The 14069-nt window shown below is 35.2% G+C and overlaps 1 protein-coding gene across 38 annotated transcripts in view; it reads left to right on the top strand.

Annotated features, from left to right (window-relative positions):
• Window positions 1-14069, top strand: part of COBLL1 (cordon-bleu WH2 repeat protein like 1) — a 194058-nt gene that overhangs the window by 118874 nt on the left and 61115 nt on the right. For all 38 annotated transcript variants that reach the window (XM_077956570.1, XM_077956564.1, XM_077956568.1 and 35 more), the window contains 2 exons: window positions 3616-3713; window positions 3827-4063. In XM_077956570.1, coding sequence (XP_077812696.1) covers window positions 3616-3713; window positions 3827-4063 — 335 coding nt within the window. The remainder of the gene's footprint in view (window positions 1-3615; window positions 3714-3826; window positions 4064-14069) is intronic.

Below are 14069 nucleotides of genomic sequence, written 5' to 3'. Positions count from 1 at the left end.
TGTCGAATGTATTGATTTCTAATATCCCTTCCAGTAATGGAAGGATGAGGTTTATTCAGAATATGAAATGTTGTGGATAAATCTTAAGAGAGTGAAATATTAAAATTAAGAAAGCTTTACAGCATCAGAATCTACAAGGTCAATCCAAATGCTGTCAGTGCCCTTGCCTCCTTATTTTTTCTGATACTATTTTGAAAACTTAGACGTTTCCATGCAATTATTTTTAGCCTGCCTTTTAGAAATAGAAATAGGAAACTACAGTATTTGAGTTGCTTTTCTAAGTAAGCTCAAGGCTTTGCTTGTCTTACTGTTTAACCTGACTTGCTATGATCCCTGATATAGAACTTTAAGTGAAAACTTAAGGGCTAACTAGTGTGGAGGATGACCTGAAAATTTCTTCACCAAAAATAACCATGTGGGCCAGGCATGGTGGCTCATGCCTATCATTCCAACACTTTGGGAGGCCAAGGTGGAAAGATTGCTTGAGCCTAGGAATTTCAGACCAGCCTGGGCAACCTGGCAAAACCCGATCTCTACAAAAAATGCAAAAATTAGCCGGTTATGGTAGCACATGCCTGTAGTCCCAGCTACTTAGAAGGCTGAGGTGGGAGGATCACCTAAGCCCAGGGAGGTCAGGGCTGTGGTGAGCCACGACCCTGCCAGTGCACTCCAGACTGGGTGACAGAGTGAGACTGTCTCAGAAAAATAAATAAAAATAAAAAATAAATATAAAAAATATTCTGGTTGTATTTATTGTATTGCACAACCATATGAATTTTTCATCTACTGTTCTAAATTTAATTGTGCATCCATATGCAATAAGTGGTGTATTCCATCTTAAAATGAAATAGTGGCAAATCTAAAACAAAAATACAAATATAAATAATCTTTAAATGGAGACCAGTTTTAGTTCTACTGTTTAATGTCTATTCGTCTTTGTGCAAGTTATTAAAATTCTCTGTTCACTTATAGTTACTGAGAGCGTAATGGAGTAATACCACTGCTTTCATATATATATATTTTTTATATCCTGCAGGGTAAGTGCTAGCATCTTCCAATGAGAAAAGGGGCTTAGAGTGATAACTTTTGATACTTCCCTCACAAGGTCATTCTAAGAAATATATTAGGCATGCAAAAAACTTTAACTATAAAGTGCTATGCACGTGTTCATTATTATTAGTTGCTAGCATTGTGAAACTCATTGTGCAGAATGTATGCTGCTTATTGAATATTTGAATCATCAGATTTAAAAGTTTTACTTTGTAAAATAGTTTTCCTTTCATATGTTATTGAGGCATTACTGTATTTATTTGGTGTTAACTAGCTTTCCTTTCCTGAAGTAGTCCCCATTTTGCCATAATTTATTTTGGTTTTTTTTTAGACAGGTATTTTAAATAAAAGCATTTAAGACTATATATTTATCTCTTAGTTTAGCTTCAGTTATGTCTCACAAATTTTAATACACAATATTTTATTTCAAATGTTATTGAAATTGTACTGTGATCTACCATAAAATCCATATGTTGCTTAGTAGAAGAAATATTTTTTGAATTTTACAGATCACCACTCATTGCTTTTCCAAGGCTTAGGAAAATTCGCTACTCATTTATTGAAGAAACCAGGTCATTTGTCTTATAGCTTCCCACGTTCAGATTTTTACTGTTGCCTCCTGTGGTGTCACTTAGTGTTTAACTTATTGCCAATGTCATTGAAATTTTATTTCAATGTAAATTTCCCCTCTATTTCCTGTAAATTGATGGTTAAATCAAGAGGCTTGATCAGATTTTGGCAAGAGATTTTTTTGGCAAGAATACTTCACAAGTGTTGCTATGTACTTCCATCAGCAAACATGTAACGACAAGTTCTTTTTTTCTAATGTTAGCCATCAATGATCTTTGTCTACATCTTAGTTAATTAGGAGTCGAAAAATAGTGAAAGTCTATTCCAAACAATATTACTAAAAAAGCAAGCTTCCCCGTGTCAGCTATATGACTGCTACAGAGGTTGAATTCAATCAGAAAAAGGTAGAATAGGCCAGATGCGGTGGCTCACGCCTGTAATCCCAGCACTTTGGGAGGCCACGGTGGGTGGATCACCTGAGGTCAGGAGTTCGAGACCAGCCTGGCCAACATGGCGAAACCCCATCTCTACTAAAAATACAAACATTAGCAAGGCATGGGGGCGCACGCCTGTAGTCCCAGCTACTTGGGAGGCCGAGGCAGGAGAATTGCTTGAACCCAGGATGCGGAGGTTGCAGTGAGCCAAGATCACACCACTGTGCTCCAGCCTGGGCGACAGAGTGAGATTCAAGAAAAGACTCCATCTCAATAAATAAATAAAAAAGAAAAGAAAAGAAAAAGGTATAATAAAAGTTTGATGATTTCCTCTCATCAGTTTTTAAAATAATGGACTGGTTCTCCAGCAAAAAATGTGAACAAAGAGGCTTTTTTTTTTAGTATCATTATGAATGTATGAAATTAAACACATGTGACATGTTTCAGTTTATTGAGTTACTTTTATGATGTCCAAATTATCCTTTTACCGGTAGAAACCATCTCAAGTTGGTTCCTGAGTCCTTTTAACACAACCTGGTAGACTTTGACAGCATTCTTTCTAGTATGGCTAGATGTCCCAAGCTTATCTTGTACATTCCTTAATACCAACAGAGAATCAACCATTCTCAAGTAATCATGGTTTCTTTTAATGGGAAATGGAATTTAGAACCAGTTTGGGCCAGGGAGTCCCAGCACTGTTGGCTGTGTCATTGTTTGTTGGCCCTTCAGTTGATATTAGGAGATGCTTTTTGGAAAATTTTATATAAATATTATGTATGCAACCTTGAGGTTTGACATTTGCCATTCTAACTAAAGTAGGGCTTCCTAATTTTCAGCAGTATTAACATTTGGGACAAGATAATTCTGTCATTGGGGACTGCCTTTTGCAGTGTACTATGTTTGAAATCCTCACTGGCCTCTACCCAGTAAATGCCGACAGCATAGTCTCCTAACCCCATTGCCAGTGGTGGCAATCAAATTGTCCCCAGACTTTGTCAAATGTCCTCTGGGGGGGCAAAATTGGTCCCAGTTGAGACCCACCCTATTAAAGAAATAACTTTTATGAAACATTTAGCAGAGTACTGAGCAATTATAATGACTCACATTTTGTAGAAGAAAATATTTCACGTAGTTTAGCTGTGAGAGCAAAGTATAATAAAAATAAAGGAACAAACTGTGTGGTAGCAATTTCATATCTTGTTTAATTTGAAGTGTCCTTTCTATTTTACTTCTGCTTCTGAAATGTTGTATAGAACACAGACTCTGAATCAAAAAAACTGAGTTTGTGGTATAGCTCTGTCATTTCCTGAGTGTTCGCCTTGATTATGTATCTTAGTTTTTTAAGCTTCAGTTTCCTCTTTTGTGAAATAAGAACAATATTTGCTTGTTGCTTTGAGAACTTAATAAGATTTAAGGTGCTTAGCAGAGTGCCTTGTTTGTAGACTACAATTAGTAGCTTTTAGCATTAGATAAGTTTACAAAGGGGAAGTAAGAGAAAGAAATCTTGGAATTGAACAGTCAGCCTCACATACAAAAGTAAGATGCTTTTCTTCTATTTTAGAGTCCTGCCAAATATCACAAAACCTAGATATTATGAAGGAGAAAGAAACTAAAGGGTTTTTCAGTTTTTTTCAACGCAGTAAGAAAAAGCGGGACCAAGTAAGTATTTTCTTATATTGCATTTTGTAAGATTCTTCAAATATTTTTAATTACTAATGCTTTTTACTAATATCTTGAAATTACTAGATTTTGGCTTTGTTGTTCTTTACCAGACTGCCAGTGCCCCTGCAACTCCTCTAGTAAATAAGCACCGCCCGACTTTTACGAGGTCGAATACCATTTCCAAACCATATATTTCCAACACCCTGCCATCGGATGCACCCAAGAAGAGGCGGGCTCCACTGCCTCCGATGCCAGTGTCTCAGAGTGTCCCCCAAGACCTCGCACACATCCAAGAGAGGCCTGCTTCTTGTATAATGAAATCCATGAGCGTGGATGAGACAGATAAGGTGCGTAGTTTTGTTTTCTATTTTGTTTTTTTGGATGAGGCAGGGTACCATTTATTTTTCCTCTTACCTAACTTGTCCTTTCTAGGTAGACTAGAAAGAAGTAGTCCTATAACAGTTGGTAATTAGTAGCAGTTACTAATCTGTAATAAGATGAATAGCTCATTCTAAGATTGGTACTAGGAATAGATCTTCTGTATACGTACAGGTCTGTGATGCAGTAAAGGATAAATGTCCATTTTAAGTAACTTTCATATTCAGGTGAAAAAAATATCCGAAAACTAAAGTCTTGGTTTACTAAGGCCTAACTAGGGGCTCTTGCTTGGTGCATGTAATAGGAATGGAAATACAGTCTTTATTTTTGAATAATTCTTTTTTAAACAGTAACACAGTCTTTGAGTTGTGTTCATGGGTTTCTAACCACATGTATCTTCTTGACCTGACTGAGATTCTCCAGGGAATAGCCTGGTATCTACCTAGTACATAGATACTCCATAGTGAAAAAAGAAAATGAGCCTTTTTATATAGAATATATCACAGTTACCTCTTATCTTCAAAGCACAGTTCTATGTGTACCTTTTTCTCAAAGTTTCTTATTACTCACCTTTAATCTCAAATTTTCCCTGAGTTTGCCATTTTGTGGAGATCCATTTGCAAACTACTTTTCATTACTAAACAATCCGCGTATTCCTTGCTTTATCCATGTGAAAAATAAATGAATTTTTAGGTATATATAATTGAAGATGAGACTGTATATATTGTTGCTGGTAATCAGACAGAATGATTTAAGTAACTTTGAGAGCAGATTTTATTTGCAGATACTTGAGACGCTGAGAAGTTTTCTTGTATCTAGTTGAAAGATTTCGTTTCCCCCTCGGGAGCTTAGTAAATGCAATGCTAAAGTAAATTAACTCTTCCTAAGCACCTGATACACATTTCTGTGCTGCTTTGACTTAAAATTAACCATAGTTTTAAATGTAGTTTATAGACAATCATATGTGCAACTCAAAGAGATAGAAATGAATTTTGAAAATGCTTAACCTCAGTACTTGGGAAATGATCCATTAAGTTTCTTATTTCTATTAAGATTTTCTTGTCTAATTTAGTATTTGTGGTATAAAATCTCATAAAATCTCATCTAATCTCACAAATCAGGAGGATAATGTTTTTGTCAAGTGATAGAATCATATACTGACAAAGAATTTGCAGGGTAACTGCTTGAGAGTTAGGTGAATCTTCACAGAAGAGATGATTCTTGAGTTCACTCTTAAAATATGTGCGGGATTGCATTAGGCAAAGGAACCGTGTTCAGAGATGCAGGAATGTGAACACTATGGCTTGCCTAGGCATGAGCAAGAAACAGAGATTGAAATTAAGCATGGTGAGCAGGAGTCAAGTCAGGGTCCCAAAGACTTTGTTTTGTGCTTGTAGCCCTTTTAAATTTATTCGCAATAAGAAGTAGCATTTTTAGGGTTGGATCATAGAAGAGTGTAAATTATACTCTTGAGTAGCTATGTTTTTGCATATATTAATATATATAGAAATATACTTTAGCCCATGCTCACAAATCTTTATTCTAGCTGTCCTCATCCAATCTATTTCAGTAAACTTCCTTTGTACTTGGTTCCCCAAGAGGTCTATGTTGTCTTTCTAGTAGTCTGTTTCTTAAAATTCTGGGCTGCGCTACCAGTGACCTCACTGAAAGCTATTTCTTTTGAAGCTCTCCCTCTGCTCTGTGACCAGTTGCTGCCCCTGTGTTAAGTAATCTTTTTTTTTAGTATGTTGCCTTTGGGAAACTACACATCTTTGTACAATTTTCTAATTATTTTTTCTTTTGATCTGGACATCTGGATAGTTCTTTGATGTATTGTTCAGTAGAACCCATAATTATTTGTTTTTCCCTAGAGAAGCTGAAAAACTATTTTTTATTTATTCATGGCAAAAATAATAGTGATTAAGCTGTAGTGCACACACAAATTCATACCTTCCTAGACATCTCTGCAACAAACTTCTTGATGTATTTGATGTGATTAATTACCCCCTTGGTCTTGATTTGTCTTTTTCTTCCTTGGTCTTCAGCCTCTTCTTATATCTCAGCCCTCTTGTATTTTTTTTTCTTGTCACTATTTTATTCATTTTCTAAATTTGGAGGCACTAAATCCATGGTCTTGGTCTATATTTGTGCGCTCTTTCAGAGAAGACTTCTCTTCTTTTTTGAGTTTGTGGGCTGATGGTTCTCAACTGTAGTGGTTTGAATAATGTTCCTTGCAAAAGGTGTGTCTGAACTCTAACCCCTCCAAAACCTAGGTTTCTGACCTTATTTAGAGAGATAATTTTTGCAGTTGTACTTAAGGATCTAGGGATGAAGTCATCTTGGATTTGAGGTGGGCCCAAATCCAGTGACAGGTATCTTTATAAGAAGAGGAGACACACAGGGAGAGAGACACAGAGAAGGTAGTATGAAGACAGAGGCAGAAATTGGCATTATGCTGCCACAGCGAACCATTACCAGGAGTCACTGGAAGCTGCAAGAGGCAAGGGAGGGTTCTCCCTAATGCCTTCAGAGGGAGCATGACTCTGCCAACACCTTGATTTGAGATTTCTGGACTTTAGAACTGTGGAAGAATACGTTTGTGTTGTTTTTAGCCACCCAGTCACGGTAATTTGTTAGGGCAGCCCTAGGAAACTATACATCAACAATATTAGTAATTCTAATCTCAATATTCTTCCAGTTGCAATTTGAATTCACAGTTGCTATTGACTCATCACTACCTGGAAGATGTATTTAACACCAACATCACTGTTTTTCTACCAGACTGAAAATCTCAAGATCAGCTTTGATTTTCTTTTTACATCTAATTAGAGACCAATCCTTCATTCAGTCTCCCTTCATGATGTCTTTTATTCCCTCTGCTGACATCTTTTGTAGAGAAATCCAGGACAGAGTATAAAGAGAAAACCAATACTTAACATGTCATTGAAATACTCAACGTGGCAAGCTGCTGCATTTGTATTTCTTAATTATCACTTCTCAGTTCAGAAACTTTGCATAGCTTGTTGTCATTTTTCTGGGCATTCAAGATCCTCTACAGAATGATCACAATTTTACTTTTAAACTTTTTAATTCCTCATCATTTATAGGATAGGATAGGATACTTGTATCTCTAACCAGAAGATTTGACTTATTGTTGCTGATGCAAAATCCTGTGTTCTGTCTTTTCAGAATGGAGTGGCCCCACTTCCATCTTCTTCATTTCTACTTACCCATCCAAAGGATGTCCATTCTTTTATCAGATTCATGGAGAATTTTCAAAAGATTCCAGCACAGAATAATCCTTGCTTTCTCTAAATTTGTCTCTCTTGTCCCTTTTTATTTTCTCTTAATTTGCATTATGTATAGGTTGTATATGTTATTCTAAAAGTAAAACGAGGAATACAGTAAAAATTCTCCTTCCCTCTCCCCAACCAAGTTATCCTGCCCAGAGGCAACCACTATTAACAGTTTCTCGTGTATCTTTCCAGAGATCATGTATGCATATTTAAACCAATATTCATGCTAAATATTTTTTTTTTCCTCAGGTGGCCATATGCTACATGCATCTTATACTTTACTTTTTGGTATAGAATGATTTATTCTGGATATTCCTAGCAGTTCATAAAGGGCTTCACCTTTTTGAAGGATTGAATAATATTACATTGATGGGTATAACATGACTTACTTACCTCATCCTCTAAAGATAAACTTTAGGGTTGTATTATGGCTTAATGCTTGCAGCATTGTTAAATTTTGCCTTTTTCTTTTCCCCACCCAGAGGGCAGGAATTGTGTTCTCCAGCAAAATTCTGTAACATGGTAGGTGTTCAAGAGAATTGATAAGTAAACATTAATCACTGCTTTCATAGCCAGGTACAGTATATACAATGAGAATGTGTCACACTTATATCGTAAAATTTTAGTATGTCATTCATATATCTGGTAAATTTTCAGAAGTACTTGGATAACTTAAAGATTGCTTATGTTTACTTTTATGGTAATTGGACCATGTAATTCTTAACAATATATTTGTTAAGCTTTTATAGAAAAGCCAGAATTTAGATAAGGTTATATTGAAAACTTAAGGTCCAACTAAACTATACTGTACATTGCATAATGCTTATAAGTATAAATGATCCTTGAATTAAAATTGTTTATAGCCCAGGCTTGGTGGTTCATGCCTATAATCCCAGCACTTTGGGAGGCTGAGGTAGGAGGATCACTTAAAAGCAGGGAGTTTAAGACCAGCCTGGGCCACAAAGTAAGACCCCTGCCTCTACAAAAAAATAATAAAATAAAATAAATCAACCAGACATGGTGGTGTGTGCCTGCAGCAGTGCCAGCTACTCAGGAGACTGAGGTGGGAGGATCACTTGAGCACAGGCATTCAAAGCTGCAGTGAGCTGTGATCTCACCACTGCACTCCGGCCTGGGTGACAGGGTGAGACCCAGTCTTTAAAAAATAATAATAAACTTTAAAATAGTAAAAGCATGGTTTGTATAGCCAGATGCAGATATTCAGGAAATTCAGCAAAACATATGAATTTATGAGTGAATCATACTTATTTCACTGCTTGCTTGTTTTAAATTTAAAATCAAAGATGGTCATTATCACTATAAACATTTGTATCTATTTTCACAATTTAGTTTTGAATTCGAAAATGTAAAATGTCACTATTTTTAGTGATTGAAAATGATAGCATGTTGAGGAAAACATAACTTGGAAGAAAAATATGTATGACCAAATTGGTTCTAAGTATGTGAATTTTAGACACACTTTAATTTTTATTGTTCAGGATACAAAATAAACCACAAGGGTGCGCTGTTTGACAGAAGTATAGCATTCTAATTTTTCCACTTTTTTCCTCCAAAGCACCTTTTAATAAAGCAGAAAGAAAATACTGAAAATAGTTACATCGCATGAGAAATAGAAAATGCTTCTTCATGTGGGTAAATAAAGCTAGAGAGATAAATGTCAGTAACATATGACAAAGGGATTTTGTAATTAGCAATTTTATTCATTTTGAGTTTTTAATGCATTTTATTGTTCTTTTAAGAGCCACAGAAACTATGTTTGCCTTAGTCAAGGTTTACTGATGTCAGTAAATCTGTAGCTTAGGAAAAATTTTGTCAACCACGTTTATTTTATCCTTTTTGGCTGTCTATATTTAATAATTTGCCTCATTCTTCTAAGATATTTCTCAATATTAGCAAATTAAAGTATATGGATGGTGAGTTTTTTAGAGCTCATACTGAAAATGCTCACATAAAAGACTGTTGATTTGCTGAGCTAATTTTAACAAACTAATTGTGCCGTTTCCAAAGACTATTCAAAGTTAGCAGAGATAGCAAAGATCCAAGTTAGCAAATGATTGAACCCAACCTTTCTTAGAATATTTCTGCATCTAAAATTATTTTTTCCATCTAAAGAATACATTTTGAAGAACACATATTTTACTATTATTGCTGCAGTATCCTTTCATATCCCTAAATTTCTCTGCACCCTCTTTCACATTATTTCAAGTCTCATGTCATTTTTCCTATAAAGGTGAATATACCATCCTCTATGAAAATGTTCATTTGAAAAGAAAACTTTCCCATTAGAAATTTTCTGGCAGTATTTCTTGGTAGTTTTTGAGCATTTTTTAAATATGATTTTTCCTGATGATTTGAAATGCCATCTGTGTAACAAGACATGTAATAGATAATGCTTTATTTGTATGACCCATATAACATATATTCTTATATAAAATGTACATAGTCATTTACAATAAGATTGTCATTTGTGAAATGGGAAGTCAGAAATTCAATTACATTGACTTAAATTGAAAGTGACTTAGAATTCTCAGATAAATCTAAGTTCAGAAATCTAATTTCTGCACCGTATCTGCTGACCAAGAGTTTATGAAGAGAACATTTAATAAAATCAGTGGCCAAAGGATGTTCTGGTCTTATTGACAAATTAGCCTCATAAACTGATTTTACATTTGAATAAGTGGAAGAAGAGTCAGGAAAAAGCATTGAGTAATCTTGACCCATAGAATTCACAGAACCTTTTGGAGAATTTTTCATTTGGCACATTTGGTGTGACTGCCGCTTGGAATGATGAATATACAACAGCAATCAATTTTTCCCCTGGCTATGGGCATGGCACATCATTTTGTTTCGGACATTACATTGTGGCTGGAAACACTGTAAGAAGTGATCTTCATTGGGCATTTTATTTTGTCTCGTTTTGCATCCTGCTTTGTCCAGACAAATACTCAACTATTGAGAAATGGAAACTCTTTGCCATCTAGTATTATGCAAGTGAAATTTAATACCTAGAGTGTTAGTTTTAAAATAACTGACTTAACTTTTTAAATGTTTTACATTATTCATCTTTTACTCAATTTCATATTCTAATGTATATCATGGTTTATAAGCAGATAAGATGACATATTATCATATACTTATCAAATGTACGGGTACATATTTTGCTCTTTTACTTCATTTTAATCTTAGTGATTTTACACAGAGTATGTAAGGTTGTACCCTCTCTTTTAACAGAGTATGTATTTGCAATTTTTAAGAAACACACCCCTTTTTAGATTTTTACACAGGTTGTCACAGTTTATTTTCCCCTCCATTTTCCTCTTATATTTATTATATAGAAAGTGGACCACACGCATAATTCTACAATTGCCTAGGAACAGTGGTTACCATGGCATTTGCAGTTTGCTGTACAGAATACAGCTGTCTGTACTTCCAAAAATATGATTGGTTTCATTCAGTAGAGAAATGTACCAACACAGTATAATATTTAATCTGCTCCCCTTTTTAAGGCTTTCCTAGATATAATACATACTTTGCCACTGTAGTTTTCATCAGATTTTCAAAGGGTCATAATCACAATAATAAAAGCAATGGTGAATGCTTATATAATGCTTACTAATGTTTCAGACAAGGCTCTAAGAACATTACTGATTTAATCCTTATGACAACCCTCTGGGCCATTCCATTTTAGGTTTCTGACAATACTACCTCTGGCCTAAAAGTAAAGAACTATGAATTATGAGGAATCAATGACTTGTTAAATTTTAAGGAAAAATATATTATTCAAAGAGCAGTAGGTCATTTGTGGAATTAATGTGGATTTCTCGTTTTTATCTGTTAGTATATAAAAAGTCGTACCTCTCTGAAATAACAGGCTGAGTTAATAAAATACTATTGAAAATAATTAGTGTTAGGAGGCTTACTTTACCAGTATGAAGTTTACTTAGTCTCTGTACCTCTGTGATGTTTGCGACCTCATGGGGAGATTTGCCTTTCTCTAGTAACCAGCATGTGTTAACAGAGGCCAGGGCAGATAGAAGCAGGCCTCTTTCCTGGAACCACAGTGATAACCTTATGGTGTCACTGGGATAAGCCTGCTCCCAACCTTAATTCCCTTTCTGGATGAACTGACTTGGCCCCAGTTTGTTTGATTGACTGTAGCTTCACTCTGGTATAGGTCCTAAACTCAGTTGACTTCTAGATTATTCACATTTTCCTACCCTGTGGCTAGGAGGGTCTGTGATCACTGTGATCACAGAGAATCATGGTTACCACCATTCCCTGTCTTTTAAACTTGATCCTGAGCTCTGCTTTCTGGTGGTTCATCCTGGGTTTTTTTCATCCAAGATGTACCATGGAGCTAGACCCTCATCACTGGGCTCTTACTAAATGCTATATGCAAAGGATTATCACGAATAAGACTTAGTTTATGTACTTTATCAAAGTATCATAGGGTTGATGAAAGCACAGATTGCCTCAGGAAGACAAATGGAAAAAACCTACAGGGGGATAACATGGGAATTTTTAGTGTGTGTGTGTTTTCTTTCTTTTGTGCCTAGAGAAGGGCTGGAAAGAAGAAGTCCTGACCTGGCTTGAGAGAGAGAATCTTGAATTCTACTAATAGGTCTATTATCTTTTTCTTTGCTGTTGTAGTTTTTTTTCCTTCACCTTCGCTGAACTTCTCTATGACTTAGTTTTCTCCTCTGTAGAATAAGGTTGTGTAATTAAATTTCCCAAAGTCTCTTCCAACTCTAGTATTACAAAATTATGCTATTTTGCTATTTTTTAAAAATTGACCTCTAACAGATGAATGTGCTTGTTTTGGTTTGATCGACATTAACGAGATCATGGTGTCTAATTCTGGCATTACTCCTCTGAGGATTTCGGAAACTTAAAGTACAATAACAAAATAAAACATTGACTGACATCTTTCTTCCCAAACTCTTGACTGTAACACAAAAGTTAACACGATTGCATAGGTATTGCATTACTAAAAAGAAGTAGAAGACTTGATGATTGATGAAGACATGCTTAGATTAATGAGTTTGTTAACCATGGGATACAAATGTTACCATTGACTAATGATGAGTTTTAAAGTAGATGACTTTAAGAGAAATCTAGTGGCAAGCTTGGCCACTCAGAATCCCCTAAATGGGTTTAATTTTAGTAACCAAAAAGGGACAAGTTACTGTTGGTGGTGGTATTTAGATCACATATAAGTGAACCTAGTTGTAACCTCATTGCTTCCTCTTATAGTATTTATTTCAGCAGATTGGTAGGAGCAGCATTAAAATTGTCCACATAGTGATAGCTGGCCTAGTGTAGACGTAAGAGCTCCAGACCCTGGTACTGCTGTCCTATTTCTCCTCTCGTTATTACAGTTGTCTGAGATCTGACATACCACCTCTATTCCTTATACCCCTTCACTTTGATGTTATACAGCTTTTCTTAATCTACAAAACCTAGGCAGGCTAAGATTTCCCATGCCATCAGTGAAGAATCTTAAAACAGGTTTATATAGAGAATAAAAAACTAGAATGTATAAGCTCTAGATTTTCAGGAGTTGGGAGGAAGTGCCATCCAAACAGGAAAAGGGTGTAGAACAGGGAGATATAGGATATCAGAAATAAACTTCCCCCACCCCACCAAAAGATAACATTTTATTTTTACAAATCACAATAATATAACGAAGAAACTGGCATGTATGCTTTCATACAATGCAAGCCAAAATTTGCATGCATGTGTGTGTGTGTATCTATGTGCATTATGTATATACAGGTGTAAAAACGATACACATATAATAATGGACACCAAAACTTCTATGAGGCGACTTTTATTTGAGATTTACTGATTTTTTTTCCCTCATCATTATATACATTATTTGTGTCTTATGAGATTGAGCTAATTTTATCACATCAACCGTAAAACTGATTTAATTGTGATAAAAACAGCTTATTCTGCGAATTCAAAACAAGACCTCGTACTTCTAAATTACATTTATTATAGTGTAACAATAATATGTATAATAATGACACTTAAAATTGACTTGCTTGTCTAAGTTGTAAAATTGTTTTTGCATTCTTCCATGAAGAGTTAAGCGTTAAAACTTGACCTTCAGATATATGAAAAGTTCAGTTATTGGGATACAATAGCAAATATCATAAATTAATGTCAATTTATAAGATACTTTATATTATTTAATAGTGTTTATTGGGAATGTCCAGGTTAGAGAAGAATAATGTGAGTCTGTCCCTTGAAAAAGAAAACATGAGTTTTCAGACAATTTCAAGAGATTGTTTACATTCTCTCCACTAACCCCACCCTTTTCCACCTGTGAAAATCATATTATAAACAGAACCAACAGATTCTATTAGAAACATTTAACAAAATTATTGAAGTTGGGCTTCTATGTTTCTATCCCCTAATTGAGTGTTTTTATTTTCCGTGTGTATTCTTTCATTTAACTCTTTTTTTTTGGGGGGGGGGGGGTCTCAGTTCACTCTTTCCTTGTTTGTTAAATATCAACTTTTCCTGCCTAGTGGGCTGAGGTTCATTTTTCCTTTCCTCGAGGTTAGGGTAGACTATCTAGGAACTTATTACATCTTTAGGCCGGCTGGCTTAGTGCTACCCATCTGAATCCCCAGATTACTACCCAAGTCTT

The sequence above is a fragment of the Macaca mulatta genome, chromosome 12 (assembly GCF_049350105.2).
Source record: "Macaca mulatta isolate MMU2019108-1 chromosome 12, T2T-MMU8v2.0, whole genome shotgun sequence".
Classification (NCBI taxonomy): domain Eukaryota; kingdom Metazoa; phylum Chordata; class Mammalia; order Primates; family Cercopithecidae; genus Macaca; species Macaca mulatta.
The sequence above is the reverse complement of the archived record's forward strand: the minus strand, read 5'-3'. Positions and strand labels throughout refer to the sequence as shown.